This window comes from Athene noctua, chromosome 16 (genome assembly GCF_965140245.1).
Source record: "Athene noctua chromosome 16, bAthNoc1.hap1.1, whole genome shotgun sequence".
Classification (NCBI taxonomy): Eukaryota; Metazoa; Chordata; class Aves; order Strigiformes; family Strigidae; genus Athene; species Athene noctua.
Window position 1 is genome coordinate 8,487,907 of NC_134052.1, and position 27,674 is coordinate 8,515,580.

Sequence of the window (27,674 nt, forward strand, 5' to 3'; positions counted from 1 at the left end):
CATACCCAAGTTGTAAGAACTGTTCAAGTGCGAGTGTTTAACTAGAGCATTTACAGTGTTCAGTTACCTACCATGATGAAGTGAGTACAGTAAAGTGCTGCAGGATTTACTTACATAATTCTTAAATTTCTAGTGTTAGGCATGTTGAGACTAGTCACTGGTGAGAAACAATCTATAGTATTTGCTAGCTGCAGTAAACGTGGGCCCAGAAAAAAATTGAGTATGCTTTCCCATGTGCTGATATGATTTAATAATACAATCACGCCTGGTTTACATTCTCCTGGGGGGTTATTTCCGTGCCTCCAACCAGCTGAGTAGTGTCAGAAACACTGCTTACGCTGTGTTGCTACAACCTGTTCCAGACTGCCCATGTAGTGCTGAATTAGCAAGGGGCTTTCTAGGAAAACCATGTTGCAAGTGTGTGATTTGTGGTTCTATTTTTTTTGAAACTCACGTAATAGTGGTGTTGAACTTTAAACAATCCTGTCCCTTTCTCTCTCTCCATGCTACGTAACCTCAGGAAGAAGCTTGACTTACCAGCCAACTGGCTTTTTTTGAGGGAGATTAATAAGCAAATCAGTACTGCCATATTGTACTTGAAAGCAAAACTAAGAGCTGAGATAAAATATTTTAAAAGGTATTAAAATGTACATTTATTTATCTGGCTACAATTCTGCAGCTTGTTTTTAATGTTACATGATGCAATTATCTGTTCATTTGTCTGATCTTTAGGTGACCTTCTTGTTACCTGTAAGTTACATCCTTGTTTCTTGTCCCTGTCCAAATATCCTGATGTAAAGTTTAGTATAGGGTAAGAAATCTAATCTTCCTTGTGAAGTGGGTTGAATGATCCGTTGATTTATGTATGCTTTATATCTTAGCAAGGTTTTTTTGTTGAGTTGTCAGTTCACTGCTTCTCAATGACTCCGTTTGCTCCCTTACATACTGAATCTGAAGACATTTTTCCATTTCTCTAAAGTAGCAGTTTATTGTGGATCCCTTAGTACAACCCATTTTCCTTGCAGTCTTCTGTACAGGTCTTTGCCACCTCATGTAACTGTAGGGTTATTTCCATTCTAAAATCAGCCTGTAATGATATCTCAGAAAACAGCAGCTTTCATTTGACTTTACGGTAACTTTTTTTTGTATTCCACCTTTTACAGCAGTGTCATCATTTTTTCAGTGCTAGCTTTAAGAGGAAATGTTCTCTTTTTTTTTTATTCTCTTAAGCTAAAATTACTTTTTTATTTAAGCCTTTATATACTTGTTGTGAATTGCTTTCTTTAGTGTGACTGCCTCAGTAGATAGATTACTGTGCACTGCTGTAGCCCATGATAAGATCTTGGCAATTGCTGCTTCCCGTAGGAACAGAACTGTTAAAATGACAATATATCTTTACCTCTTAGTCTGAGCTACTCCAGAGTTTATGGTGTAATAAAATAGTGTGATCAAATTGAGGCCTGCTGCAAAGTTCCCCAGAAGCCTTTCTGTTGCATCTGAAGGTCTTTAGACCGGACATTTAGTTTCTTGTCTGGAAATTTTGACGTGCAAATCTAAGCAGCGTTGGGGTGTGCTTGAATGACTGATCTTACTAGGTAAGATCACATGATCTTTATGTGATCTTACTTGAAGATTTTGGGGGTATATCTTCTCTTTCTTAATCTCCTGTTGGTGTGTGAACAAGACGGGGAAAGTATAGTGAAATGTGATGTTGTGCTAATTAGCGAGTTTACATACGGCAACTGTAGTGTGGTGAAGAGCAGCACTGGCTAGCAGAAGTAAGAAAGTTTGCAGAAAATATTTATTGAGCAAAAGGGCAATTGACACAGCTACAACTCCAGAGTAGCTACAGGTTGGGAGGCTGAATTGAGGGCAATTTTTTGAAGGCTGAGACGAATGGAAAGAAGGGGCTGTGGGCTATGGAGTGGATCACTAATGTTAGGTTTCTGGCAGGGGGAAGGAAGGAAGGAAGGAAGGGTCAGACGTTCTGGTGCAGAAGGCTTTGGGAAAAGGGGCTGAGACACACCCTGAGCCCTTCTTCCTGATGAACATCTGTAGGACTCTGGAAGGTAGGGCTGTGTTCGTGGGACTGATCCCTTTTGTCTGAACAGTCATCTGCTTTTGCATTCTGTATCCTTTCTTTGTAGCAGGAAATGGGAAGCCATCAGGCCAAGTTGGAGCCCATTCATGCAACTGAGAGCAACCTACTCCTGTAAAGCACTAATGAACTTCTTGTTCTAGTCACTACTGCAGATTAACAGCTACAAGAACTTTCCATTTGAAGAACAGTGCTTCAGCAGACTTCCTCTTTCCACCCTTGAAGTTTTGGGGGTATTTGCACAGGGTACAGGAGTTAAAACCAGGAGATGGGTGGCGTGGAATGACTCATGCTCAAAACCAGAAGCATTTGACTTGGGAAAACTGACTTCAGTTCTAGCCCTTCCTCTTTAAAGTTTTATATTGGATGACCTTTCAAATGAAATGTCGAGCTTCCTTTTTAAATGACAGGATCTCTGCAGTGTGACTATGAGTCTGATTCAAGAAGGTGGTTTGTAACTTTATCAGTCCCTGTGTTCATCCACTGACTTCAGTTCTCATGACATCACGGGACTTCAAGTTCATCATAGCATACTAATTCCATGCTTTGAATGAATCTGCTTTCTCCAGCATGGAGAACCTGTAGTACTATTATTGACATGTTCTGAAACCACCCTAACACCAGTAAGCATCAGTAGTTATGTGTCTCCTGCAATAACCAGTAAGAGAAGTTTTTGAGGAATGAACAAGAAAGCCTATAACATGGCCATTTTACGTAACGTCACTAGATTGTCTCCAATAATTTTATCTGTTGAAGGCCATCCAATTTGTGCTAAAGTCAGCTTTGTATCCTGGAAGTCATCTTGGATTTCTTCTCATTTTACATGTTCTAGCAACTGCTGTAGCCAAAAAAAACCCCAACCAACAAAACTCAAAAACCCAATCCGCTTTTATCCAGTATTGCTGAGAAGAATATGCCCCAATTTTTCAGGCATGGATTTGACCACTGAGATCCAAGCATGCGTGCCCTCCAGGATTTTCTATTTTATTGGTGTTCATTGCATTCAGAAATTAAGTGCTATATGCTGGTTGGATTTTTATATGAGGCAGCAGCTTGCCTGTTGCCGTATCTAGGTCCCTCATTTTATTACCACCTCACCCTGTTTTTTTCCATTTGTTGAAACATGCTTCAGAAATATATTGAGCTTTTAAAATTGTCTGTGTTTCTGGAAGGTACATGGGTAACTACTTTTAATTTTCTCTGTGCCTGTGGGAGTTAGGCATCTCCTAGAACTCTTTCAGTACCTTTAGGCATTGAGGCATCTTTGAAAAGATTTATTATTTGGTAGCAAGGCAATAGCCAGCTCCCTGTTCCCTGGACAATAAATTACCAGTTTCAGATCCTTAAATACATGATGTTGGTATCTGAACCTGTGGAACTCTCTGAGGCTGGGAGTAGTGTATATGTGCACATACACATAAATGCTTAAGTATAATATTTTTTATATTAGAATGCCTTTGTATCAATCCATTTCTGTAATGAAGCATTTAATCCATTTCCTTTTTAAAAAGAGGGGACAGTTCTTTTCAAATTTCTTAGTGCTGTGAAAGGAAACAGTGTAGATTAATGCTGCTGCTAGTTTAACCCAGTATTTACAGCAAAAATGCCTAAGGGTCTTTTGGTTTGATTTGCATTTTGCTGTTTTTATAATCCAAAATGGTGGGGTGGTTGAGTTTTTTGTTTGGTTTTTTTTAACACTTAAAAAAAATAACATATGTAGGTTGTGTGGGAAATGTGCTTAGAGATCTAGAAACCATTTTCCATAGTTCCCTGTTTTTTTTCTCTTGTTAATCCTGTACAAGCAGTACAGAAGAAAAATAAAACCCTGCAAAATACAAAGTCACCAACCTAGTGTCAGAGACAAATTTATGAAAACACCCGTTTTAGCTGCCTCATGTTTGAGGTATTAGACTGTGACAGTCAAGATCATGTTCTCCAGACTGCATTCTTCATAAGCAGAAATACTGGCAGCCATGTGTTAAGTTATAAAAAGAAAGCAGCTGATGTCAGGGCTTATTTCAGTGAGGAGCCATTTCAGAATACTGTACTAATTTTGAGCAGGTATACGTAAACTAGAAACCTTCCCTTGACATGTCGTGTTCAGTGTAAATTGATACATATCTGAATAATGGGGTAGAAAAAGATGATCAAGGAATAAGCTGCAGTAGATAGCTTAAAAAAAAAAATTCTTCAGCATTTTGCATGATTATCTATGCAAAACTGAGAGGAACCGAATAACGGTTCATTTTGGCCTGCATTTTAGGGATTAGATTTGCTGGTATAAAATGCTTCTGTTCTGATGTTGGAAAGCTACCACGGTTTGAACCAGAGCCTGAACTGATTTGAAACTATTAATAGAAGAGTGCCCAGCCTTTCTGTGCAAGTGATCTGTGTGTCACAAGCAGCCCTCCAAATGCACTAACTTTATGTGCACAGAAACCTGTTCTCTGTCACACTGGGTGTGGATCAACACCATGCTCAAATATATCTGTATCTGGACAGATATATTTGAGCACTTTACTATTATATGTATTTGAAATATATTTGAGAACTTTAATATTAAACTCTGCTTTGTTTGGTTGACTATATGTAACAAAATTAATTTCATCCAATGAAAGAGGATGAATTTAGCTCAATAATTTGTTTTTAATGATGATTTTCGTGGCCTCTGAGCTAGGTTCATTTATTCATTTCACATCTGTGCACAGTGTCTATCTTATGATTTCTTAAACTTATTATGCTATTGAAGTATCAGTTCTACAGTAAATCCATTCCTTCAGTTTTCATTAACTTAAGTTAGATCTAACAGCTTCACTCTGAAGTTCCTAATACTATCATTTTTAAGAATTGCGTATTTCCACAGTATTTATTTATAATGTGAAGTTCTGTTTCGACAAATTGGGACTAATGTCCAAGAACAGCAGAATTTTTTTAATTGTAATTTTTGAACTTAGATAGTTGAGCTATTACATGCATCTGAAAAAAACCCTGAAAGAAACCCTAATTATATGCTTGAGGTGATATATATGTTTTAGTTCAGCATGTTAATTGGATACAAATAATTTTTGCCATTTCTAGCTTTGTGACATCTTGCTGATAGGATGTAGGTGGTCTTGGACAAGTCACCACTCCTTGTGCATGTTTGATGCTAAGGGAAGTAGACAAGTTTTGTCATATCACAATGAACATTTTCTAATTGCTTCTTTGTCAGAAGAACAATTGATAGTTTCACTGATAGTGCAAACAATGGCTTAAAATGGTTTATATGCAAATGCTTTGGAGCAGAGACCCTGTTCCTTCAGGACCATGAAGGCAGAATATCTGGTAAATGTTCTGCTACTTTATTATGCAAGCTAATACTATTTTAACACACATATAATGTTAATGTAGTATTCTGATAAATTTAAACTCAATTCTTAAATTGAAACCCAAAGTGCTTTCTGTCTAGAATTCCCACACGTGAAGATGCAAAGTCAAATGGGTATTTGTCTTAAAATAGCTAATGGTATGATGATATTGAATGGGTTCATATCTAAGACTATTTTTTTGTTTGTTTCAGGACATCAGGCATGAAGCCAGTGATTTTCCATGTAAAGTGGCCAAACATCCCAGAAACAAAAATAGAAATAGGTACAGAGATGTCAGCCCCTGTAAGTACGCTTTCTTTTCCATCCATTGTTTGCAACACTGTTGGACCTGTAATGACAACTTCTAACAGCTAAATGTCGTAAGAGCAAGGTTTCTGTTAGATGAATATGCATCCAAGACCTGCTTTACCTCTGAATCTTATGCTAGAGTAGAATGGTGGCTGAAGTAGCATTAATAAAATTGCAAGTATTCTTTCTACTGCAGTATTCCTTACCAGAGCATCCTTCTAGTCAATATAGCATAACTGCCCCGACTGGGAGATGGGGAAGAGTCTTGCATAAAACATAAAATAGCTAGAAATAAATCTAAGCTAATTGCAACAGAGAAAAAGACCTTTGCGAAGGTGGTACTACTAGTGTGAGACCTGTGTTTCTGGAATTATTATCATTACATATTCTGGTGAATTCTGGTGGGAAGTGCATGTCAGAGCACATGTCCTCTACAAGGCACAGCTCAGTTTGGTGTTACAGCCCATCTTTCCCTCCGTGATCCCACGTACAAAAACTTGCCTCTGCCTGCCATGCTGTGCTTTTGGGGTGCAAGAGAGACTGCAACGACAAAAACGCACAGAGTGCAGAGAAGTACAGGTCTGTAGTTAAACAGTCAGCAAAGAATACTTCATGTATCGGACACTAAAGGAAGGTCACAGCTGGTTTGCTAAACTCCCTTCTCTGCACTAAAGGACAATGCCTGTTCTGGGACTTCTTATGCTCTTCAAGGGCACAGCACTGCCACCTGCTTTAAATGCAGTTTCTATAGGCTCTGTCACTGGGCAAATGTCTACTGTTCAAAGATTAAATATTATAAATATTTAATAAAGTATATCAGAAAACTTCTATAATTAGTGGTTAAAAGTTACTGAAGTCTTAGGGGCAGTGGACTAGGAATAATAAGTTTGCACATGGTTTTCTTTACTAAGCAGTTCTAATATTTGGGGTTGTGAATAGCAGATAGTTCCTTTTTGCCTTTAGATAATACTGCTTCCCATCTGTTTGGCTTTCTTGCAAAATTTGGGAACTCTTGTATGTGTTTTTTCTGCTGGTGGTTTGTTTTTTTAATCCCAAGTGGAGCAAGCTGAGACTAACAAAACAGCAATGAAATTACATTTGCCGTATTTCTTGAATTTTGATCATTCTTTCTGTGCATTAAGGTGTGGTTGGGTTGGGAACAGTAGCTAAATGTCTACAAGAAGTCTCTGTTCTGTTTGTCCAACACATGTTTAGGCAAACCTTTAACAACCTTGAACAAGCTGGGTTTGAACATTGAAGCTGCAAAAGATAAGCAGTTGTGTAATTAGATTTATTTTAAAACAGTAACTCGATAACTGTACGAACAGGTCAGTGTGATCTGGTTTGCCGATTACCATTGTGATTACTCCAGATGCAAATACTTCCATTCTTGCAATGTATTCTTGGAAGACAGAGTGCAACTTTTGTTCTCTGCTGTGCTGTAATGCTGTTCTTGCAGCACCTGTATTGTATTTCCAGAGTTCCAAGCACCAGCGATCACTTCTGCGCTACCTGTGATTAAGCTCTTTTCATTCTTCAGGACAACGCAGCTTTTGTGATCCTAACAGCTGATGAGGTTGTGCATGGATTGTGCTGTGTTGCATACATTAACCAGTGTTTTCTAATTATGCTGCAGTTGATCACAGTCGAATTAAGCTAAACCAAGGTGACAATGACTATATCAATGCTAGTTTGATAAAAATGGAAGAGGCCCAAAGGAGCTACATCCTTACCCAGGTAATTGCTGGCAGTGGATAATAAAAATCATATGGTGATTAGAGTTTTTTTTAAATGGGTTTTCTTTAGCCTTATTATGTTTGTTTACTTTATTGTAATTATAAGTATATATAAACATCTCTGTGTATATATAAACATACACATAGAACAATTTTACAGAAATGCTACACATTTCTTCCTGCTTCCTATCAGCACTGTCTGACTTTTTGTAGAGTATTTTGGCCACTTTGTATATTTGACTTTAGACCCATCTAGGCTAGAAGCTAACATACTTCCAGAAGTCTCCTTGTTGACTTACAACAAGCAACATTTAGATGCTTAAAGGAATCACACTTCTACATGGAAAGTGAGCACAAAGGTTTCAGACCACTAGTCTTAAACTGCCTGATAAATTCTCTGAGCAGAGGTGAACCTCACTTAATGGGAGGGCTTTACATTTACAGAACTGTATGTATGAACTTCACAATGTTCAAAATGTATTTGAAATAATTACTTTCAGTATAATGGGTACTTACCTCTTATGTTGAGTGGAGCAGAAGTTAACTGAAATATATTAGGGAACTTCTTACACCTGATCTTCTGTTTCACATAAGCAGTATGCTCCACCCCATATTTCTTGTTAAACATCCTTCTGAAAGTGATGTTATTGTAGTATTTACAGATAATGTACCTCCTAATAACACAACTTCCAAAAGCTCTGAGTTGGGCAAGGCTGATGTTTCTACCATTAATGTGAGAGAGGAAAGCTATGAATACAGACTTTAGTGATAGGAATTTGGGAGGTGGGAGGGGATTCCTTTCTAATTCACCTAATCTGTGTATTCCACACCTATACAACAAATTTAAAAACACCCGGATACACTGTTGTCTTATTCTGAGATCTAGCAGCTGTGCCAGGATTTTTGTTCTAAATTTTCAATTCCCTGGATATTGTCCTGGTCTCTAATCTTGACTTATTTTTTTACCCCTTCCTCCCACACTTTAGATAAAGGTACACTGGGATTAGTCTTTTCAAGTGGCAGCTCTTCCTTCCTGTTTCTAGAGAATAAAGATAAATCTTCTAAGGAGGAAGAAATCTACAGTACAGTGTTCAATATGAAAATGATTCTGTGCACACAGTTCTTATTCTGCTTATTCAGGACAGGGGAGGTTGATCAGAGAGTTGAGTTGGTATGTGGAATAGTCAGATGTGCAGCTAACTGGTACTAGTTATCTGTTCTGATCCAGAACATAATGGATTCAAATGGCTTTATTTAAATCCAGTCATTCTTTCTGAGGACCCTGGCCTGCTGTTCTGTTTGAGCAAAGTGATGGATAGCAAATACAAGAGGCACAATGATGCTGGTTTGTGTTGCCCAAAATTCAGAGCAATGGTTTTGGAGTGAAAAGTAGCAAAGGAACATGACACAAACAAAGTTATAAGGACATCTACTTTGTGACTAGATAGTAGTCTTTAAAATGAGTTATCGTTATGTTCAGTTCCAAAGCAGATCCATGAAGATTCTAGAAAAACATATAATTTGTTACTGATCTGGCATTGTTTCAGTCTTTTGAATCTTTGTTCAATCTAGTAATTTTCAAGTATTATGAATATCAGCGTTGTATTGCAGAATAGTTTAACATAGATTTTAATTCTGCTCTTAGTCAATGAGGGTTTATTTCCCCATCACTTTGGCATACCTTTCCTAAAAAAATTCTCTCAGCATTTTTCATTCCCAGTTCTCTTCTCACAAGTCAGACCACTTCTCTCTTCCTGTTATGTATGGAGGGAAAAGATTAACCGTGCTTTCGTGGGTAAATTTGTAGTGGGAAAATAGAACTTAAAGCTGTGTCACTGCAGTTTTTTACAGTTTGAAATGAGAAGTTGCTTGTTACTTACCTAAAATTATTGCCTAGTGCAGTAACTTTTACTGGGGAACATTGCACTGACATTAACAGAAAATAATGCTTATTTCTGGGGATTCTGTCTCTGCAGGGACCTCTGCCAAATACTTGTGGTCACTTTTGGGAGATGGTTTGGGAACAGAAAAGCCGTGGTGTTGTCATGTTGAACAGAGTGATGGAAAAGGGATCCGTAAGTACTTACCCGGTTCTAGCTCTGTGTTCATTGCATGTTTATGGTTTTTCTTTTTTTAAAAAAAACCCTAACAAACCGACCCAAAGAATGGGGAGCAGGGGGAGAGATGACCATAACTAATTTTATCTCTGAAATTGTGCCTAGAATTGAATACCCGGTGAACCAATCTTAGTGCAGTCAGAAAATTATTCAGTTTGTAATTGTAGGTCCTGGTTTCTTCTGAATTTGGCTGAAATAAGGCATGAACATGACATGACTCCCCACACAAATGAATATTTGGTCTCTACTGCTAGCCTAGATATCTGAATGTAGTTGTTTTCAGTGTACACAGATTGCATCTCTCCAAGGCCGTTTCCACGCAGTGTTTGTTGACAAGCGTTAGAAAATGGTGTTGAAGTAGTTAGAGAGGCACTTTGACTCCAGATTTCCTTCATGCAGTAAGAGCTCTGATTATTAAATATACTACCAAGGCACAGGGTTTCTCCACCAGTGTCACTGTTTTACAAAATTCCACAGAGGTCTGAGGAGAACGGAGATGTGATTGAAGGTCCTTCACCCGGTATCTGTCGTAAGCAGTGATGTTCTGGGTGATGGGGAACCAGCTGTTAAGCCAGTGCTTTACTTGCTAGGACAAGTGCGGTGGGTTAAGTTCTGTCCAGACCTTTTAGGAAGTTTACATTAGACAAGACAGGCAGAAGATGAAGGGAAACAATAGATGAACAAACACTTGTGGTTATTTTAAGTAATTTACCTTCAGATAAAAAGTTTTGGTTTCTCTGGCATGTGGAGTAGCTGCTGTCTTGAGAGGAAATGCCTCAGCCTTCCTGATGGTGAAGACAGGAACCATCAGGCATGGTTTTCATCCATGGGTCACAGTTCTGCCTCTGCTAATTCCACAGCTGCCATCATCCTTAAAGTGCACTTGGCAGCTGTGCAAGTTTGAGACAAAAGCAATTTTAAAGACTGATAGAAATGCACAATTTGAAGTTGAATGTTACAGTGCCATCAGTATAAAGACACTTTGGAGGAGGGGTAGTGGGTATGTTGGGTATCTGCCAGAGATAACTGGGTGGTACAGGCTTTTGGATAATCAGAAAATAATTCCTAATAAACAGGAAAATTCTTGTGCAATGAGTTGTGTTTTAATAAACTGCAGTCCTGATTTTTTACTGTTTTGGCTTTTTTGTAGTGCAAGTGAAATTTAATATTTGAGAGATGCAGTAACCATATTTTTCAATAGTTTCTTCCTTTCCATCATTCCCACTCATTCTCTGCACTGCCAATAGTTTTGAACAAAATGAATTACTCTGCTCCCTTAGGGCAGGCTGCTTACACTTCTCAGTGAGCAGCAGTGGGGGACCTACAGTGGAGCACAACAAAATATTGTTTGCAGACACATTTGGTGGAGAAATTAGACACAAAGCCAGTTGCTGTCTCTTTAATGTTAATTCAGGAAAAAAAAAAAGTGCAGAGTTACAACTTCATTCTACACCCTGATAAACTAGAGGATGTATTACTGTAGAATTAGTCTGAGCAAAACTAGTGTTAGTCTACCTATGAATAAAATACTGAAGGATTATCACATTCATAAAATGCTGTCAGAAATCATCTTAGTCTTGAGAATGCTGTTCTTTGTTCTTCCACTTCAACTTTAAAGCCATATAATTTGCCCTTTAATAAAAGAGGCATTAGCCATGTCTAACAGTCCATTCTTACTGCATGTCTAGGTATGGGCAAATGGTGGCCCTAATCCTGTTTCAGAGGAGCAGTGCTTAGTGACAGAAGTAGCAGGCCAGTTCTCCCTGTCACAAGATTCAAGTCAGAAATGTGGTGGTTGCAGGCTTTCCTATTCGTGTTGCTGATGAGTTTCTTTAATTTCCGTTTTTTCCTGCACACTGCAAAATGTGCTACTTTTCTATTTGGTTGACTCATTTAAGGTCCTAGCATGTGGCAGTCTTTGCAAAAACTAAGCTCTCTGGGAGATTTTACCGAGAAAATTGAGATTCAGGCATAAGTAGGTAATGGGAATGTTTGCTGAATGCAGTTGGGGTTTTTTTGGCACTTTACTTTTAAACTGTGCCATGTAAAATCAAAATGATCTCACTGCTATTTTTATTTGTGTGGTGAGTGGAGTAACCCAAAATCTCTTCTGATGTTACACTTGCAAATTAGCAATGTTGTAATTCTCTATATGTAGCTTATTCGTGGAATTCATAATGCTTTTTCACAGTATGTTCTGGTCTCATTAACATCTATCTCTTCTTTTGAAATTCAAATATTTGACATAAGGGTAATAAATAAAATGCAGAGTAGACCAAAATTCAGGCTTTGGCAGAGTGTTGAGAGCTTTTGTCCTTAGTTATTAGATGGTTTTGTTTGTTTGTTCTGACACAAGCTAAAATAAATAATGGCTTTGGAGATCAGATTCCATAGTTTCACACTCTTTCAGCTTACATGTAGAAGAGAGAGAGCTCTAGCTAAACAAAGATATCCTCAGTCCTTAGGTATTTTCATGAGTTCAGAGTCAAAATAATTTGACCCATACAGAAGATGTGGTTCTGCAACATAAAGATTGACATTCCTCACACTACAGTTGGTCCACCTTATAATAAAAGAAGATGAAGAGATTGTCTCATGAGAAAATGCTGTATTTAAGGATGTTTATTCCATATCTTTTACACAAACATAAACGACATATAAACGTCTCTTATTTGTTTTTAGATAAAGTGTGCACAGTACTGGCCACGGAAGGAGGAGAAAGAAATGTTTTTTGAAGATACAAACTTGAAACTAACATTGATATCTGAAGATATAAAATCATATTACACAGTACGACAACTAGAATTGGAAAACCTTACAGTAAGTACAGAAACTAGTACCAGTCAGATTCTTCAGTCTCTCTGAGGTGAGATTTGCCTCCTCATCAGCAAGGTCTTGAAAAAGGTGTTCAAAAATTACAGCAGATTTTGTTCTGAAATTGGTGGTTCTGCATGAAAGTATTTTTTGGCCTCTAGTTTGTGTGTTGTGGAAATGAAATTCTTAAATATTTGTGAAACATATCTGGGGAAACAACAATCATTTTCATGTCTCAGCTGTACACTGAGTGAGGTTAGTTTGTCACTACCTTTCAAAGAATCTTATATAAAATCACTTAGCAGCTGTTCTAGTGCTTTTGTGTTACAGCTGAAATAATTGCTCTTCCTGTCACTTAAGCTACCTGTTTGCCTGTGTCTAAGGTTTATTTTTAGGTTTTGGCTTAAATCTTCAGGTTTTACATTGATGGCTTTCATCAGAAAGGAGGAACTGTTTTAGCACTGGTCCTGCAGTGAGCTCTGTGGAGCTCGGTACAAGGATCAGGCCACTACCTTTAAAAGAAATAACTTCTTTTCTTTTTCTTTCTCTTTCCCGCTTTTGCACAATACCAAAATAAAAGTAGACATGCCATTTCCCACCCTTCCTCTCCTCTTCAGCATTGCCCTGTATTAAAGCAGTGAGAGCTAATCTAAAGCTTCTTGGGAAGACTGGCTAAGGAATAACACCAGTAACTTTCACTAAATGCAGGTCAATGAAGACAATGTCTGAGGTCCTCGGTGGTGCTGAGCTAGGTGTGTATGTTGAGACGTGCTAGCCTGAGTTCTGTTCTGCCCTGGTACTGCTCACTCCTGGAAGACACAGTTATTCCTTTGCTCATCTCTTAGCATCTTGCATGCTTCATCCTGCCAGGAAGCGTGAGGCAGCGGATGCAAATTTGACTAAATTATGCCTGAGTAAGAATTTAGTTGATGTAGTTTGTGGTGTGTGTGACCTATGACGTCTGCTGTAGACATATTTGATGGTTGTAGCTCGCTATTCTAGGAGGATTGAGCACTAGTGGTTTAGCAGTCTTCGAAGAAAGTTGTGAGGTTGGGAACAAACCTGTAAAGGAATAGCTGTGATAGCGTAAGGGCTTTGTCTGCAGAAAGTGTAAAGGCTTCTATAACTTGAGGTATTCATTTTGAGAAATCTTCAAATGATGTTCTGCCAGCAGAAATTGGAAGACAGTGTCTATTTTGTGGTGATACAAGCATTTGAACTGTACTGAAAAAACTAAACCATGTTATAAATAAGTAAATTTACTTATCTGATTTCCTTTCCTCAAAATGGCGACCTTCACAACAGGAGATAATTATTTGTAATTAGTTTCTTAGCTGTGCAGCTATAAAATCTCCCTCAGACTGGTGGAACTTTGTCATTTGAATTTAAGTCTGGCATTCTAAAGATGGAGTGTAAGCAGCATAGTCTGGGTAGCATACAAAGCTGAGCAGACACATGCCTCCACTCCATGTGAAAGTTATTTTCAAAGGAAGTAGCTGAAATATTTCCAAAGGTGCAAATTTTAAAATGACCTAAAGGTAAAAAATGTCTGATGTCTAAAGCTGTATGTCTAAATTTTGAAGTGACCACCTGCTAGGAAAATGAACAAGGAATTGTATTTGCTGATTAGAATGTTGTAGGCAACTGTGCTTTGAATACTTCTGACTCCTGTATCCAAGCTGAAAGACTCCCTAAACGCTGTTTTTACAGACACAGGAAACTAGGGAGATTCTGCACTTCCATTATACTACGTGGCCTGACTTCGGTGTCCCAGAGTCACCTGCTTCATTCCTCAATTTCCTGTTCAAAGTGAGGGAGTCTGGCTCCCTTAACCCTGAGCACGGTCCCGTCGTGGTGCACTGCAGTGCAGGAATCGGGAGATCAGGAACTTTTTGTTTGGTTGATACATGTCTTCTACTGGTAAGAACTACTTATTCCAGATGATACGATATTTCTGTAGAGTTGTTTTGAGGAATGGCTGTTTGTAGGATCACAAAGAGCCGTGGTACCTTCTGTGAAGTATTGTTGCATGCTATTTCCCGTTATCTTACTCATACTCTGGGTTAGGAGCATATTCCAAGGCAGATCTCATTCTTAACTGACCATTTTGAGTGTGTGAAAGAAAAGTCTCTAGTTTTTAGAGTGATTTGCAAAGAGAGGCCTTGCCCTTGTGGTTAAGGGAAAAAAAATACTAGATGTCTGCTAAGTAATAGTGTGAACTACCCTGAACCAATGCAGAATAAATCTAATGTGTTTCCTTTTACAGTCAGCTTCACATACAGGTAGGGGGAAATGGTCCTGACTTTAAAACTGTAGTTCCCTTGGCTTTATGCTGTCCCTGTGTGAGAGCAACTAACACACAGAAGTCAGGCCTAGATTAAAAGGTCCTTTTATTTTTTCCTAATCATATTTTCAAAGCAAGAAAGACAAAAACGGGAAAACGTACAGCATGTTGGAGGCCCAGTGTTTTCTCCTCCATGTCTTTTTAGAGACCCAGTAAATAGCTGCTGATACCATTATTTTATGGAGAATAGTCTGAAGGTCCTACTACAAAATGTGTGATTGATGTGAATCTTACCAGAGCATAAAGCTTTGTTTCAAATTTTTATCTTCAGATGGACAAACGGAAAGATCCTTCTTCTGTGGACGTTAAACAGGTTCTCCTAGAAATGAGGAAGTACAGAATGGGACTCATACAGACAGCAGATCAGCTCCGTTTCTCCTACTTGGCTGTTATTGAAGGGGCAAAATTCATTATGGGAGATGCTTCAGTGCAAGTGAGTACCTTTGACCATACAGCTTAATGTGGGGAGCTCTGTTCTAAGTGTAGCAAATATGTGGGATGAGCGGGACAGAAAGAAACTTTACATTTCACGCTTGCTTTGGCTTCAGTATAATTTTATATTATGGGGTTCTCAAATACAGTGCTTTATGATCTGTCACGACCTGAAGTGTTGTATGTAACATCCTTCAAAAAGATACCTGTAGTATAACAGGTGGCCTTGTGTACTTTTCAACACTGTAATTGAGGTGTAGACTGGCTGCATTGGCCGTGTCTTTCATTTCAGATAATAAAAAACTTCTAATATGACAGAACTTTAAGTATTATGATTAATTCCTCTAAGTTTGTTCTATGGTAAGCAGAACTCTAGCAACACAGATTCTATTTTGGGCTATTTAAATTTTCCAGAAGTAGATAAAAATTTCCTGTATTTGTCGCAGATGTCTTCTGTGTACTGGGTGTAGCTTAGGTTTGGAATTCTTGTCTCTTCTTTTTTAAATTTTTTTTTTCTTCAACACAAGTGAACAGCCACTCTAAGAATGAATGAAAAGGTAGAGTATAAAGACCCTGCTATGTTAAATTTAAAAGTTATAGTAGCTTATATAAAAGAAGTAGAGGAAAATTTAATCAGGCTTTTCCTTCCCTGAAGGAGCAGTGGAAAGAGCTCTCCAATGAAGACCTGGACCCACCACCTGAACATACCCCACCACCTCCCAGACCACCAAAGCGAACCTCAGAAATGCACAACGGAAGGATGCATGAACACACAGAATTCTTTCCTAAACATCAAGTAGTAGAGGAAGAGGTTAGATGTTCGGTCAGCACTGTGGAAGAGATGGTTCCAGATGGCAGAGCTTGTTCATCTGTGCCACTGATCACAGACAGGTAACCATTTAGTTTCCCACTTTTGACTGTCCCAAGAAGAGTGTGCAGTGGGCTTATGGCATTGAGAGGTTGCAGGACGTTTGCTCATAAATGGCATTTCATGCAGAAGGGCCTGACAGACCTTGGTCGAGTTAGTGTTGTAGTAGTTCCAACCCCAAGTCCTTTCAGTAACAGAATTATGCCTGTGTTAACTTCATGCATAAGCTAGGGCCTCTCCGGGATCCTGCTAGAATAGAAGAAAAAGTGACAGTAATGAGTTGATTTAGTCTTGATTTACATGCAGTATATGTTAAGTTACAGAGGAGCTCTTTCACTACTCAGAGGCGCTATTAGTCATGTAGTTTAAGAGTAGTAGCCTGGCTGGCTTTGGCCACACCGAGACATCTGAAATTCACTGCAAGCTAAGCTACTTCTGATGAAAGGAGTAGAGGGGGCTCACGAACAGAGGACTCTTCTACCTGTCTTTGTAACCTAAACTGTAAAGGCTAATAAAGGCGCAGCAGTGCTGCGTGCAGGGCGGTGGAAGAGGGGGAGGCCGAGGTTCCTGCCTGTGTAACCACTAGATGTCCCTCCTGATTTACTGGAGCTGGTTGAAACCCACACGCCTTGGTGTTGCTGGCATCCTGCGTGTGAACTAATTTTATTCGGAACAACCAAATGAATGCCACACAGAACAACAACAACAACAAAAATCAAAATTTTAAAAATAAAAAACGCTACACCCTCCAGGGACTATCAAGGGAAAGTATAACGTTCTCCCAGTAAATGGTCTCCTAACACGACATCTTCAGCTTCCCATAGGAATACTGGAATAAAATACCAGTTGGTTTTTTTTTTTTTAGTATTGTCTATAGAACTCTAGAGCTTTTTCAAAAGATGCAGCTGGCAGGCTTGATGTATTTAATTTAACTAAACCAGTGGGAGAGTGTGTGTAACTCTAGGAACTGGAGATTAGTGAGATGTGTTTCCAGTAGTCTTTCTTCAGAATAAACCTCCTCTTAATTTCACATAGCAGAGAGGCTGAGACCATGAGCTGAACCTGTTGTTTCCCTCCAAATTCTGCTGGAGGCAGGGAGATAAAACACAAATGTGTCCCTGTTCAGTGTGAAACAATGTTTGGATCAGGACTTTTCTTAGTTCGTTGGGGAGATTCTGGAAATGTGATACTGAAATTCTAAATATCTTTATAAAAAGAAAGGAAATCTTGGAAACAGAAATGGACACAAATGGAGGCTTAGCTACAAAAGAAGGAAATGTTGCAATGGTAGCACCTCCCTCTTTCTTCCCTCCATGACAATATAGTTCTGTTACCAGAATGTTTGCCTGGGATGTGAGATGCCAGCTAATGCTTTCCACACCTAATGAAGAGCATGAATTTAAAGCTGATGTCTTATTAGCTATATAAATCTGAGTTTCTCAGTGAATAAATGATTTCCTGGAAATACTTTACACAGTGTAGTTTAAATAAGCGTAAAACATGTCCAGCTCTAAAGAGCTCAGAGACTCAATTAATTTCATTTATTATAGTCCCTTGTCTGGGGTTGGAGGTGAGTCATCCTCTGGAACTGCCTGTCTTCATTGATTGTAGAGGCTGACTAGACATCTACCTTTTACTTGGCTAAAGTTAAATCTGACTTCCTGCGATGTTTCAGGCATACTAGGGAAGGCCAGGATTTGAATCCTGAGCTCCCTCATTCTGTACCAGTACTGCTGCTGCAGGATCAGGCCTCCTTTGTGATCATTGCTCTTGTCCTCACGTCTGGGACAGTGAGTCTAGAAGGGGAGAAAGTGCAACTTGCTAGGCAGGAGGGGAAGGAATAGAGTAGAGAAGCAGTCTGATGTGAAAGGATGGGGGACAGTGTGAGACTGGAGGAGATGGAGGGGTAGGAAATGGACATTGTGCTGGCAGGGGTGCGGGGAAAAAAGTCTGAAGCACATTTATTTTCCTGCCCAGATATTCTAGTGTCTGGGGTGGAAGGTTCCTGAGTTCTTCTACACTTAGACTGTCAGCAGATGTCCAGGAAATCTCCCTGCTGGTTACTACCCTTCTGGTTCTCACAGCGTGGTGATGCTCTGCTTTCTAAATTCAGCTGGAAGAAGTTGTACAGTAGATATAAAAGTTCCTGCTTGCTTAAGAAGCCTCTTTAGGTTTCACTACACTGCCAACAGGGTGGAGGTCTAGTATCTGCAAACAAAAACATGTTTAGAGAGCTTTAAAGGTGAGATCTTCAGTTCCATCATTAAAAGCTATTGCAGTGCATCTAGCCATTCCTTCTAAGTTATGGCTGCAAGAGCAACCACAGTTCCTTCCTTTTCTGACTTTTTGGGTGGGTGCTTGATTTTAGAACCTTAATGTTTTCCTGTCCTGGGTGTAGGTTTGAGTTGTGCAGGTTCACTCCTTGTCTCGGTGCAGGTAGCAGATCTGTGATAAGCAGTAGGAGTAGGGTGGTGTTTAAGACTAAGTCAGCTTATCCTTTGAAGGGCACAAAATACTCCCAAGCATGGCTTTTGATGACAAGACCTGTTCTAAACCTGTAATTTAATAGCCAGAACTGTAATAATTAGTGATAAGCTTTGGTTTGTCATCTGCTGCAGCTCCTGATAGCAAGAGATGTCCGACTTTGCCCATGGTGTTCAGTGGGTGAGGCCATGCCCCTGGAGAGGCCGCGTGGCTTCTCTCCGAGACGGAGAATCCAGTACTGAATATTTATTTCTTTGTCCTTAAGCACTAGTCAAGACACTGAAATTCGAAGGAGAACTGTTGGTGAAAATCTGCGTCTCTCGCCCCACAAAGAAGAGTCGATGAAGTCAGAAAACTCAGAAGAGGATGATGAGAACATGATGACAACTTGGAAGCCATTTCTAGTGAATATATGCATGTTCACTTTCCTCACGGCAGGAGCTTATCTCTGTTACAGGGTGTGTTTTCACTGATGGACATGCCAGCAAGATTGACCCTGCAGAAAACACCAACGATTCGATCAGTTTGTAATAAACTTCTCTGAAAGCAAGCTAGTGGAGGCGTGTGAGCCTTGTCTCAGTGGAGGTAGATCTTAGGTTGAAAGGCCAGAACTTTGGTTAGGGCTTAAAGAGAGAATTGATGCACTAGGGTTTTATCTAGCCCTGTGGTCCCAAGAACATAATATTCTAATCTCAGGGCCTTAAAATATTCAGGAGTAAGCAGAAAAAATGCCAAATAGTCTGTTTTCCTTTTTTTTTTTCTTTTTTTTTTAAACTAAATAATAGAATTACAACACATTGTTGTTTTTAGCCTTTTTTAAAAAGCCAGTTCTTTTTCTTTTGTGTTTCAGAAAAACTAGGCACAAGTGAAACTTGCTTGTACTCTCCAAGTGTTGTAACCAAATACATGACTTATATTGACGAGTTCCCAAAAAAAGAGAAAGAAACCCACATACCTGAAGAATGTAAACTTTTTGGAAGGGAGGGTGTTGGGGGAGGGGTGTTTGTGGTTGGGTTGTTTTGTTGTGTTGGTTTTTTTTTAACTTGCTTCATCATTAAAGACTGAGTTGTGGGCAGTGCCTGTGGTATTGATATATTTAATCTTGGCATAACTGTTCTTAAAGAGCTTATTGTTTTACATGTGTTTATAGAAACAGGCTTCTGCATTTGCTCAGGGTATCCCAACATGTCAAGCTCTTTTTTTTTTTTTTTTTTTTTAATAAGTGTATCTCCTCATTGACTTTTGTTGCACTCTACTTGCACATATGCCTATTTACATTGCACCATCCTTTGTAAAGCTGTTTTTACTTTTATATTCTGGGTTAGGAGAGGTTGAGGGTAGGGAGAGAAGCAGGAAGGGAAATTCAACCAAAACATGTCCACCAGCATTTTGCAGCTGTGCAGTTGGCATTCAGAAGGACCAGTTCTTAAACCTCATCATTTGGAATGTAAAATGCAGTTTCACTCTACACCTGCTCCAGAAGGAATAGCATGCTTCCTGCAAGGGCTGGAGAGGTAACGCGCTTGGAGGCATTGCAGGCCATGAACAGGAAAGCATTTCAATAAATCCAGAGCAATTAAAGCTGTGGCAGCTTCCTTAAGGTGTAAAAAGTTCAACAGAAGACATGTTGGTCTGTGAACGTATCAGTTGGCTTATGATGCAAGCATTTGTGTGTTCTGCTTTTTTAAAAGCAAAGATTTAAAATACTGGCTTTAGTTTGGCTTGAAGATACGCTCTTCCTTAATTAGCAGACATGGTGGTGCGAGAGGGTAAGTCTTGCACCTCTGCAGACAGGGTTGTTGCTGTCCCAAGGCAAGCGAAGCGAGATGGGGGTTGTCCTGTGCCATGCTGTGTCTACCTTGTTTTGCTCAGTCGGGGCCTGTCCTGCAGGGCCCGGGGCTTGAATAATGTAAAGTGCTTGTAAATAAGGATTTGGGTGCATTGGTAGAACTGTGACTGGAAGTCGGCGTTGCACTAACCACTCTTAGGCAATGCTGTTCCTCTTGTTAGTACCAAATTACTAATAGCTGAAACAATAATAGCAAAGATTTCTTTGCTCATGTCATGGCACAGACAATGGGAGTAAACACTGCGGAAAGTTGTAGTGATTGAAACTAAACCATGACAGCAGATTTGCAACAGTGTTACTAATCAGTTTTTTTATTTTTAAAGTTTTTCTAGATTTATAGCACTTAACCACCATTCTCAGTGCAGATATCGCTATGGAGTATCTGATGTAAGTCTCTCTCCACTCCATATTTATTTTTGCAAAGCTGTCTGTAGGTGTAGCTCTTCTCCTTCAGTGAATAAGTTGGTTAAGGGGGTGGGGGTGGGAGTTAGATTTCTATTTCGTGTTTTGTTAAGCTTGCATCAAGGGCTTTTCAAAAGTACAATAATAAATCCTCAGGTAGTACTGGGAATCAATACTTTACCTGTGAGACTGTTGGTCAGACCAGTACTTGAAAGGAGGAATGTTGTAATCAGTCAATATTTAGTTATATTATTGGAAACATGAAAAATGAGTATAGAAAAATGGTAATATATAATGGCTCATCTGTGTATTTAAGATACAGTATGTGATTGCTTTGTCCCCACTATTCTCTCCATCACCTGGTAGAATAGTGCTAAGGCAACATTTGTACCCCATTTGTATTAAAATGCATGTAAAGTCTTCTAGTGTCCTGATTAAATACCATGTGCTTGAAAGGTGAAAGAACTTATATTTCTGCTTCCTGATGTGCCCAAATTATATTTGCATGAACTGATCATTAAGTGGCTGTGGTTCCAAGGGTGTTGCTGAAAGTATCTTCGTTCAGCGATGGACTGATTTGGTGTTTATCAGATAACATGTACTCGCCTAATACTTGGCATGACTTCCTATTGAATTTCTGCGTACTCAGTGTAACCCGGTTGTTGAGCATGGTTCATTTCAGCTGAGTAAGTGTAGTACAGACATTCCAGAGAGTTTAGTAAGCCCTATTCACACCTCACCTCTGGTCACTGCAGGCAGCTGCGCTGGAGCAGCGAGAGAAAAAGCCTCTTCGGCAAGATCTCAAGATGATGCTTTGATCTGCAGAAACACAGGCTCCAGAAGTGGTGGCCATTTAAGAACAAAGAAACAGAAACCACCTCCATACCGTTCCCAAGAGGGACTGTTTTAAATTTTAGGCTTGACGGGAAAGCAAAGCATCCTTCCATTAAATCCACAATAATTCACTTGCAAATTATTCTAACGAGAAAGTTTCTACAGAGATAAGGTTTTGAACATCTCCCTTTCTGCCCCTCTCTTTCATCTGTTCCAAAGCCAGAACTTACACTGTCCTGGGATAGACAGTGGCCTATCCCACAAGCCCAGTGAGGTGTGTATAAGGCTTATGATACTGAACTGTAAACATTTTTGTTTTGATGTCCTGTATATGTATGTAGTAGTTTGGGTGTGTATATACAGTAGCGTTTCAAAGTGGGTGTATTGGGTAATATTGGGTAACCTATTCTTGGAAAATGGACAAACATCCATGTTAAACTTGTTAGAAAGTTAGTGAGCTGCTCTGCTATATGCCTTAAGCAAATATTTACTCATCAGGTCTTTCTTTTTTACAGATTGCCATAGAATAAACTTTTTTTAAAAAAAATTAAAAAAAACCAAAAAAGCTAAATGTTTTGGTATAATACATTTTCAGGTATCTTGTCTTTTGTGTAAGCCGCTGCAAAGACCTCACAGGTTATAGTAAAATTGTACAGTTTTTCAATTTCCCATACAAGTTTTCAGTTCTCATTTTAGTTGTAACAATAAAATTCTTTTTTTAAAGAACGTACATGTGAGTCTCACTGCTTCCTGTCTTCCCAGGGCAGAGCCCTGGCTCCTGCTTTGAACCACATGCACATCAGGGCAACATTCAGTGGGGTTTTTTTGTAGAGGAAAGCTATTTAAGTGTTACTGTAAGAACTTAATTGTAGGTCAGAGCTCCAGCAATAGAGAATAAATGAAATTAGTATCCTTATCTCTCCCTGACACATACCTCTCTCTCCTTTAGTCTTTCATGTTAAACAGTTAATTTTTTTAACTACCTTGGCTCACGAATCAGTGTAATATAAAAAGTGTAGTAACTCAAGCACAGATGGTTTTCTGCAAGAGTTTCAGTTGTGCCTTAACACGAGGCTGTGGTTGGGAGGGCGATGGTCACGTACCTGTTTGCGCTAGAGGGCTGCAGCCATCCCATTCCCGTGTTGTTTGAAGTATTTACCTTTTGCTTACATTTTTAATGAAAGCTACAAATGGAGAAGAGGTGCTTGAAAGGAGAATTTTCAGTAGTTTCATAAAGTGGTCTTAGAACCTCTGTGGGGAGTTTTCATGCGCTGCCCCTCAAACTGTCAGCACTGTTAGGAGCTAAAGCCTGGCTCAGGCACAAAGCTGACGTGTAAGAGAGGGCAGCCCAGTCACCAGCTGTTTCCCCCTTCTGGGAAACTCTGCTTTTAAATAAATCTGTAAATTAAAAGCAGTTACAGCTCAGATAAGCAGCCCATTAAGTTTTGCTTTGCTAGAGAACAGCATGACCTAAGCACCACGGCCCTGACTTCAGCTTTCTGAGCAAGGTGCCTGTTTCCAAACTGACCCCCAGCAGCAGCCCGGCCTGTTTGGGTGGCACAGCCTGAGCCTTCCAGGGAGGGCAGAGCAGCGGGTGGGCGACACGCTGTGGATCGGGCCGAGAGGTGGGTCAGTTATGGATCTTAATTCTCTGGGGGGGTTGTTGCCTTGTACCTGCCCCCGATGCTACAAGCACAGCAGCATGAAGCACTTGGAGGAGATTGTCTCAAATGTTTTATTAGAATTTTAGAAAACAGTATGAAATCCAACAAATAAATACTGAATAGAAAAGTAATATATATATAAAAAAATATATATACACACAATCTAAACCCTTTCAAGTATTTTACCTGAAGCCAGGCATCTCTAGGGCTACCCTCCACTAAGTTACCCAGGTGTTGAGTAAGGAGCCTGACAGTGGGTGTATGATTATGAGAGGTCTTGATCTATGACTAAATGAAAAAATTTTTTAAAAATACTTTAAAAAAACCCAACATACACAGGTCTGTCCATACCTCAGTCAGAGCTGCACATGGCAAATGCAAGACATACCTTCCTGTTGTAAACTGCTGAAGACAGACTCAGTACCCTCCTTGTCAGTCCTTGCTTGAACCTGTCCTAAGTTGCAACAATTATGAAGAAACTTTTGAAGTAACAAGCTTTCCTTCTGCAACTAAACTGTACAAGGAAAAGAAAGCACCAAGCAATGCCACTGGAGTTTTTCTAACACATATGGCAGTTGATGGAAATGATCCGTTGTGTGGCAGTTTCTAGATGGACTGGTGGAGAGATCATTCCTCTCCTCTTCGAGGAGGGCCAAGTTAATAAAATAACTTTATAGGAAAATTGATCCTATTTGATTTACAGTTTGAGCAGGGGCAGCTAATTCCAGTGAGATGGGGATTTTAACTCAAATGACGTGACAGCCTGGTCACATATTCTAAGAGATCCTGGTTTTCATTTGTCCAGCGCTGGACTCTCCGTCATGTGCAGAGAGACTGGGAGGAAATGTATTCCAGTCTCCTTGGTGCAGACTGCAAACGCTCCCTGCTTTGGAAACACACCTGTACTCTGTCAGTATGCAGCATTTATAGAGCAGGGCGTAAGTAAACCAGACACTACCAACAACAAAACAAAATCCTCAGGCACCCATTTGTGGCTGTGAGGACGCAATTATTCAGCTCCTCCTATTCCACTACTAAAATACTGTGATTTCAATTTCAGCCTCTTGCTGTACAGTTTCTCTTAATTCACAGCAAATCCTGTCCATTCTCTCAAAGGCTTGTCGTCCTTTTTCACCTGTGGAGAATGAGAAAATACATCCCATGCTGAGGAAGAGAAAGCAGTCAGAAACACCCTGAGAAACATGATACTCTAGAAATACTTCTGTTGCGACCTTGTCTGGAACTAACAAGAACTCTCAATAGTGACAAACACATCTCTAAGGGAATAATTTTCCAAAAACTGCTAGAAGCCACCGTGGAAAATCAGACCTCTGTAAACATTTCCACATGAGTAATGGTTTGGAGCATCACAGTTGGAAAACTTGTTTTGTAATACATGTGAATTTGAGTGCTTCCATGAAGTAAGTCTGGAGACCCCCAGAACTAAGCATGAACCGAAGTGTTTTTAGGAAGAACAGAACAGGGAAATTACTGTCTCCCAGCTAAACTGGACTATGCTATAGCAGCCGTGCATTGAGCCTGGGCACTTCTGTGCCTTCTGCAGCAGTACAGATCCTGGACAGGAGCAAATTGGAAACACTGACATCTCATTAGCAGCTCAACTCCACCTGAATTCAGTAGCTCAACAGTGAAGTAACAGGTAATGAACCAGAATAAACCCATTCTGTTTGTACTCTTTACCCCTCCCGTCCATTCTTCAGAAGGTTCCCCTCTGAATAACAGGAACATCAATATTAGAAATAACTGGTCAGTTTGTAGGTGGCTAGAAGAGATTATCTGCCCAAAGAGTCTGTTGTTGTTCTGATATATAAAAGATCTTTCAATCAGTTTAGCTGATCTCAGAGCTAGAAGAGGCTTTATTATGATCTGCCAGGTTTAAATATCCTTTTTGCAAAATCTAGGAGGAGAAAATTGCTGATGCCAGTACTACTATGAAGAAGTACTCTAGCAGCACTGTCAGCACTTTCAGTACTTATCTGCCACCTTTCTGAAAAGTTTAGTGGTTCTTAAAGCACTTATCTACAGCAATCTCCTTGGTCTCGTTACACAAACTTTAATGGAAGCCTTTGGTTTTTATATGTGATACAAGGCTTATCTTAATGGTATGAAATAGCTGTTCATGAAGCATTTCTGTTGTCCTAGATGTGTTCAGGCTGCACTTCAGGCCTGTTCTGATTCTGCACTATTTCACATTATGTTTTCAGAATCCCCATTTCAAGGTTGTACAAAGGGCTTACCAAAGGACAGCATTGTTTCTCTGGCTGCATTCCTAACTTCCTCTGTTTCAGATTGGCACAGGTGGGCGACCTGCTCAATACTCTCAACACCCTGTTTGGGAAAAGAAAAATTTGCAACAGTAGCTTTTCAGAAGTATTTCGATGAACATTTTTTGCAAGGTAAACACATCCATACTAACTCCCATCTCTTCTTGCATCTGAATTCTGCTGTGACCTTTCTTTTCTCCCCCAACATACCAGCTTGCAGTTGATTTTTCTCAACATGATCTCACCTCTGCTACTTTCTCAGCTGTTTTAGGGCATGAAGGAGTGTGAAAGTTCTAGGGTACAGGTTGCTGCTGCTCTACCATTAGATTAGCATAGACCAACCAGGACCTTCACTCAGAGTTAATGCAGGTTGTACAAGGGCAACAGTTGCTTTGCAAATCTGACTTTGAGAACAAGACCGATTTGTTGGGCCTATCTTGTGACATGTTTGTAGAAACAGTGCTCACAATAATCCCTTGTGTGCAAACTAACTTACTACAGACTTGTGGCTGTTGGAAAGCTTTAAATCTGTTCTGACAGTTTCTTACAACAGCAATGCAAAATATTACTTTTCTGACTATAATCAGCTTTTGTTAAGCAAAGATGAACTGACTTAACTTTAAATTTCTATAGTTAAAGCTGACTCCATATATAACTGACTACTGCTGATTTAAATACATGCATGTCAGTGGTGAAGGACAACAGACACTGACTGATAATATTGCAGAAGTCAGAAAACATCCTTCCTGCCACTGTACTGTGCCTAGCAGATCAGACGAACTCCAAGATGCCTGTAGCTCCCTCTGCCTGCTGCCTTTTGAACAATAACGTTAATACTTTGGAACTCATGAATTCTTTGGCTGCCCAATAGAAGGAAGCTGAAAAAGTAACCCTACCGGCTTTGGAAAAAAAAAAAAAAGCTAGATACACTTTTGCATCTAGCAATTTTGGCCAGACATGCACAGCAGAAGTAGAGCTGTAAATACTTACTCTGAGGTTTTTAAGAGCCAAACATGCAGCTTGCTGAAGTCTTGCATCACAGCCAGCTAAAACATCCGTGTAAAAAAAGAGAGCCTAAATGAAAAAAAGAGAAAAAAAAGTAGAAGAAAGGCTTTGTAAACTTGAGCATAATCAAGCACTCAAATTCAGACCGACATTAGCACAGGTTTTCCCCTCGACTTGAATAAAGGACATAGACAAACCACTTGAGCACTGATGTAGTTTAGGTTCTAGTAAATAGATTAATGAAGTGTGGGGAGAGGACAGTAGTGCTATTCTGGGATAAAACAAGTTCCATGTATTTCAGCATCTATTTAGAAGAGCCAGTAAGCACTGCAGTCTTTACCTTTTCCCTGAAGTTCTTGTTTGTGGCTGCACGGGAGAGGCAGGATGTGGCTGCTTTGCTGACGCGGTGATTGTCATCTAGCTGTAAAATCCCAAGTAGCCGTAAAGTCTGTGGTAGAGGTTGGAGTTTGTTCAGTCGCTTTCCTTTCAATTTTTTAAGAGTCTTCAGCCGTCCAGGGCACTGCAGCTCCTCAATTAGCATTACTGCAAATGAAAGGACTCAACTTCACTAACTGACAAAAGACAACATTATGGAGAAAAGACAAATTCCTCTTAATTCCTTTGGGCACAAGCAGTTACTCGCAGGGCTTATGAGCAAGCCAGGCACGGCAGGAAGCGAACAAGGACGACTGCCCCTTTGACCATCCTGTCTTCTTTCCCCATCTGTTTCATTTCCTCCTATGCCAGGACTGGCTGACAAACGGAGCAGGAATTGTTGTTTCACAATAGAGCTCACAGGGCGCAGCAGCGCCCTGGTCCTTTTAGGACCCAGGTGCACTGAGCACAACATACAGTGCAAAAGAACTCCTGCCCCCTTGACCAGTAGGACAAACAGTCTAGTCTTATAGTAAGGGAAACACAATCAAGCAAAATACTTTTAAACATCCCTGGAAGATCTTGCTGTGCTGGTCAAAGAGAAAACCCTTACTCTTAAAAAAAAAAAAAAAAAAAAAAGAGGCAGTGGATTTACAGTTTCAGTGAAAAGAATATTCCAGGTCTTTTCACTGACTAGCAATGCACAAGGTC

The 27,674-nt window shown here is 39.7% G+C and overlaps 2 protein-coding genes across 10 annotated transcripts in view; one reads left to right on the forward strand and one right to left on the reverse strand.

The window, feature by feature from the left end:
* PTPN1 (protein tyrosine phosphatase non-receptor type 1) overlaps positions 1-22,361 on the forward strand; it is a 45,284-nt gene extending 22,923 nt beyond the window's left edge. Inside the window, exons 2-9 of one of the 2 annotated variants that reach the window (XM_074920255.1) lie at positions 5,658-5,748; positions 7,391-7,491; positions 9,467-9,565; positions 12,290-12,427; positions 14,132-14,341; positions 15,037-15,198; positions 15,853-16,088; positions 18,815-22,361. In XM_074920255.1, the coding sequence (XP_074776356.1) occupies positions 5,658-5,748; positions 7,391-7,491; positions 9,467-9,565; positions 12,290-12,427; positions 14,132-14,341; positions 15,037-15,198; positions 15,853-16,088; positions 18,815-19,022 (1,245 nt within the window). In that variant the 3' untranslated portion in view covers positions 19,023-22,361. The remainder of the gene's footprint in view (positions 1-5,657; positions 5,749-7,390; positions 7,492-9,466; positions 9,566-12,289; positions 12,428-14,131; positions 14,342-15,036; positions 15,199-15,852; positions 16,089-18,814) is intronic. The other variant, XM_074920256.1, reaches the window with a different exon arrangement.
* A 990-nt stretch (positions 22,362-23,351) lies between these two features.
* Positions 23,352-27,674, reverse strand: part of RIPOR3 (RIPOR family member 3) — a 53,164-nt gene continuing 48,841 nt past the window's right edge. For all 8 annotated transcript variants that reach the window (XM_074920056.1, XM_074920055.1, XM_074920060.1 and 5 more), the window contains 4 exons: positions 26,929-27,131; positions 26,574-26,657; positions 25,557-25,647; positions 23,352-24,433 (listed from right to left, as the gene is read on the reverse strand). In XM_074920056.1, coding sequence (XP_074776157.1) covers positions 24,333-24,433; positions 25,557-25,647; positions 26,574-26,657; positions 26,929-27,131 — 479 coding nt within the window. In that variant the 3' untranslated portion in view covers positions 23,352-24,332. The remainder of the gene's footprint in view (positions 24,434-25,556; positions 25,648-26,573; positions 26,658-26,928; positions 27,132-27,674) is intronic.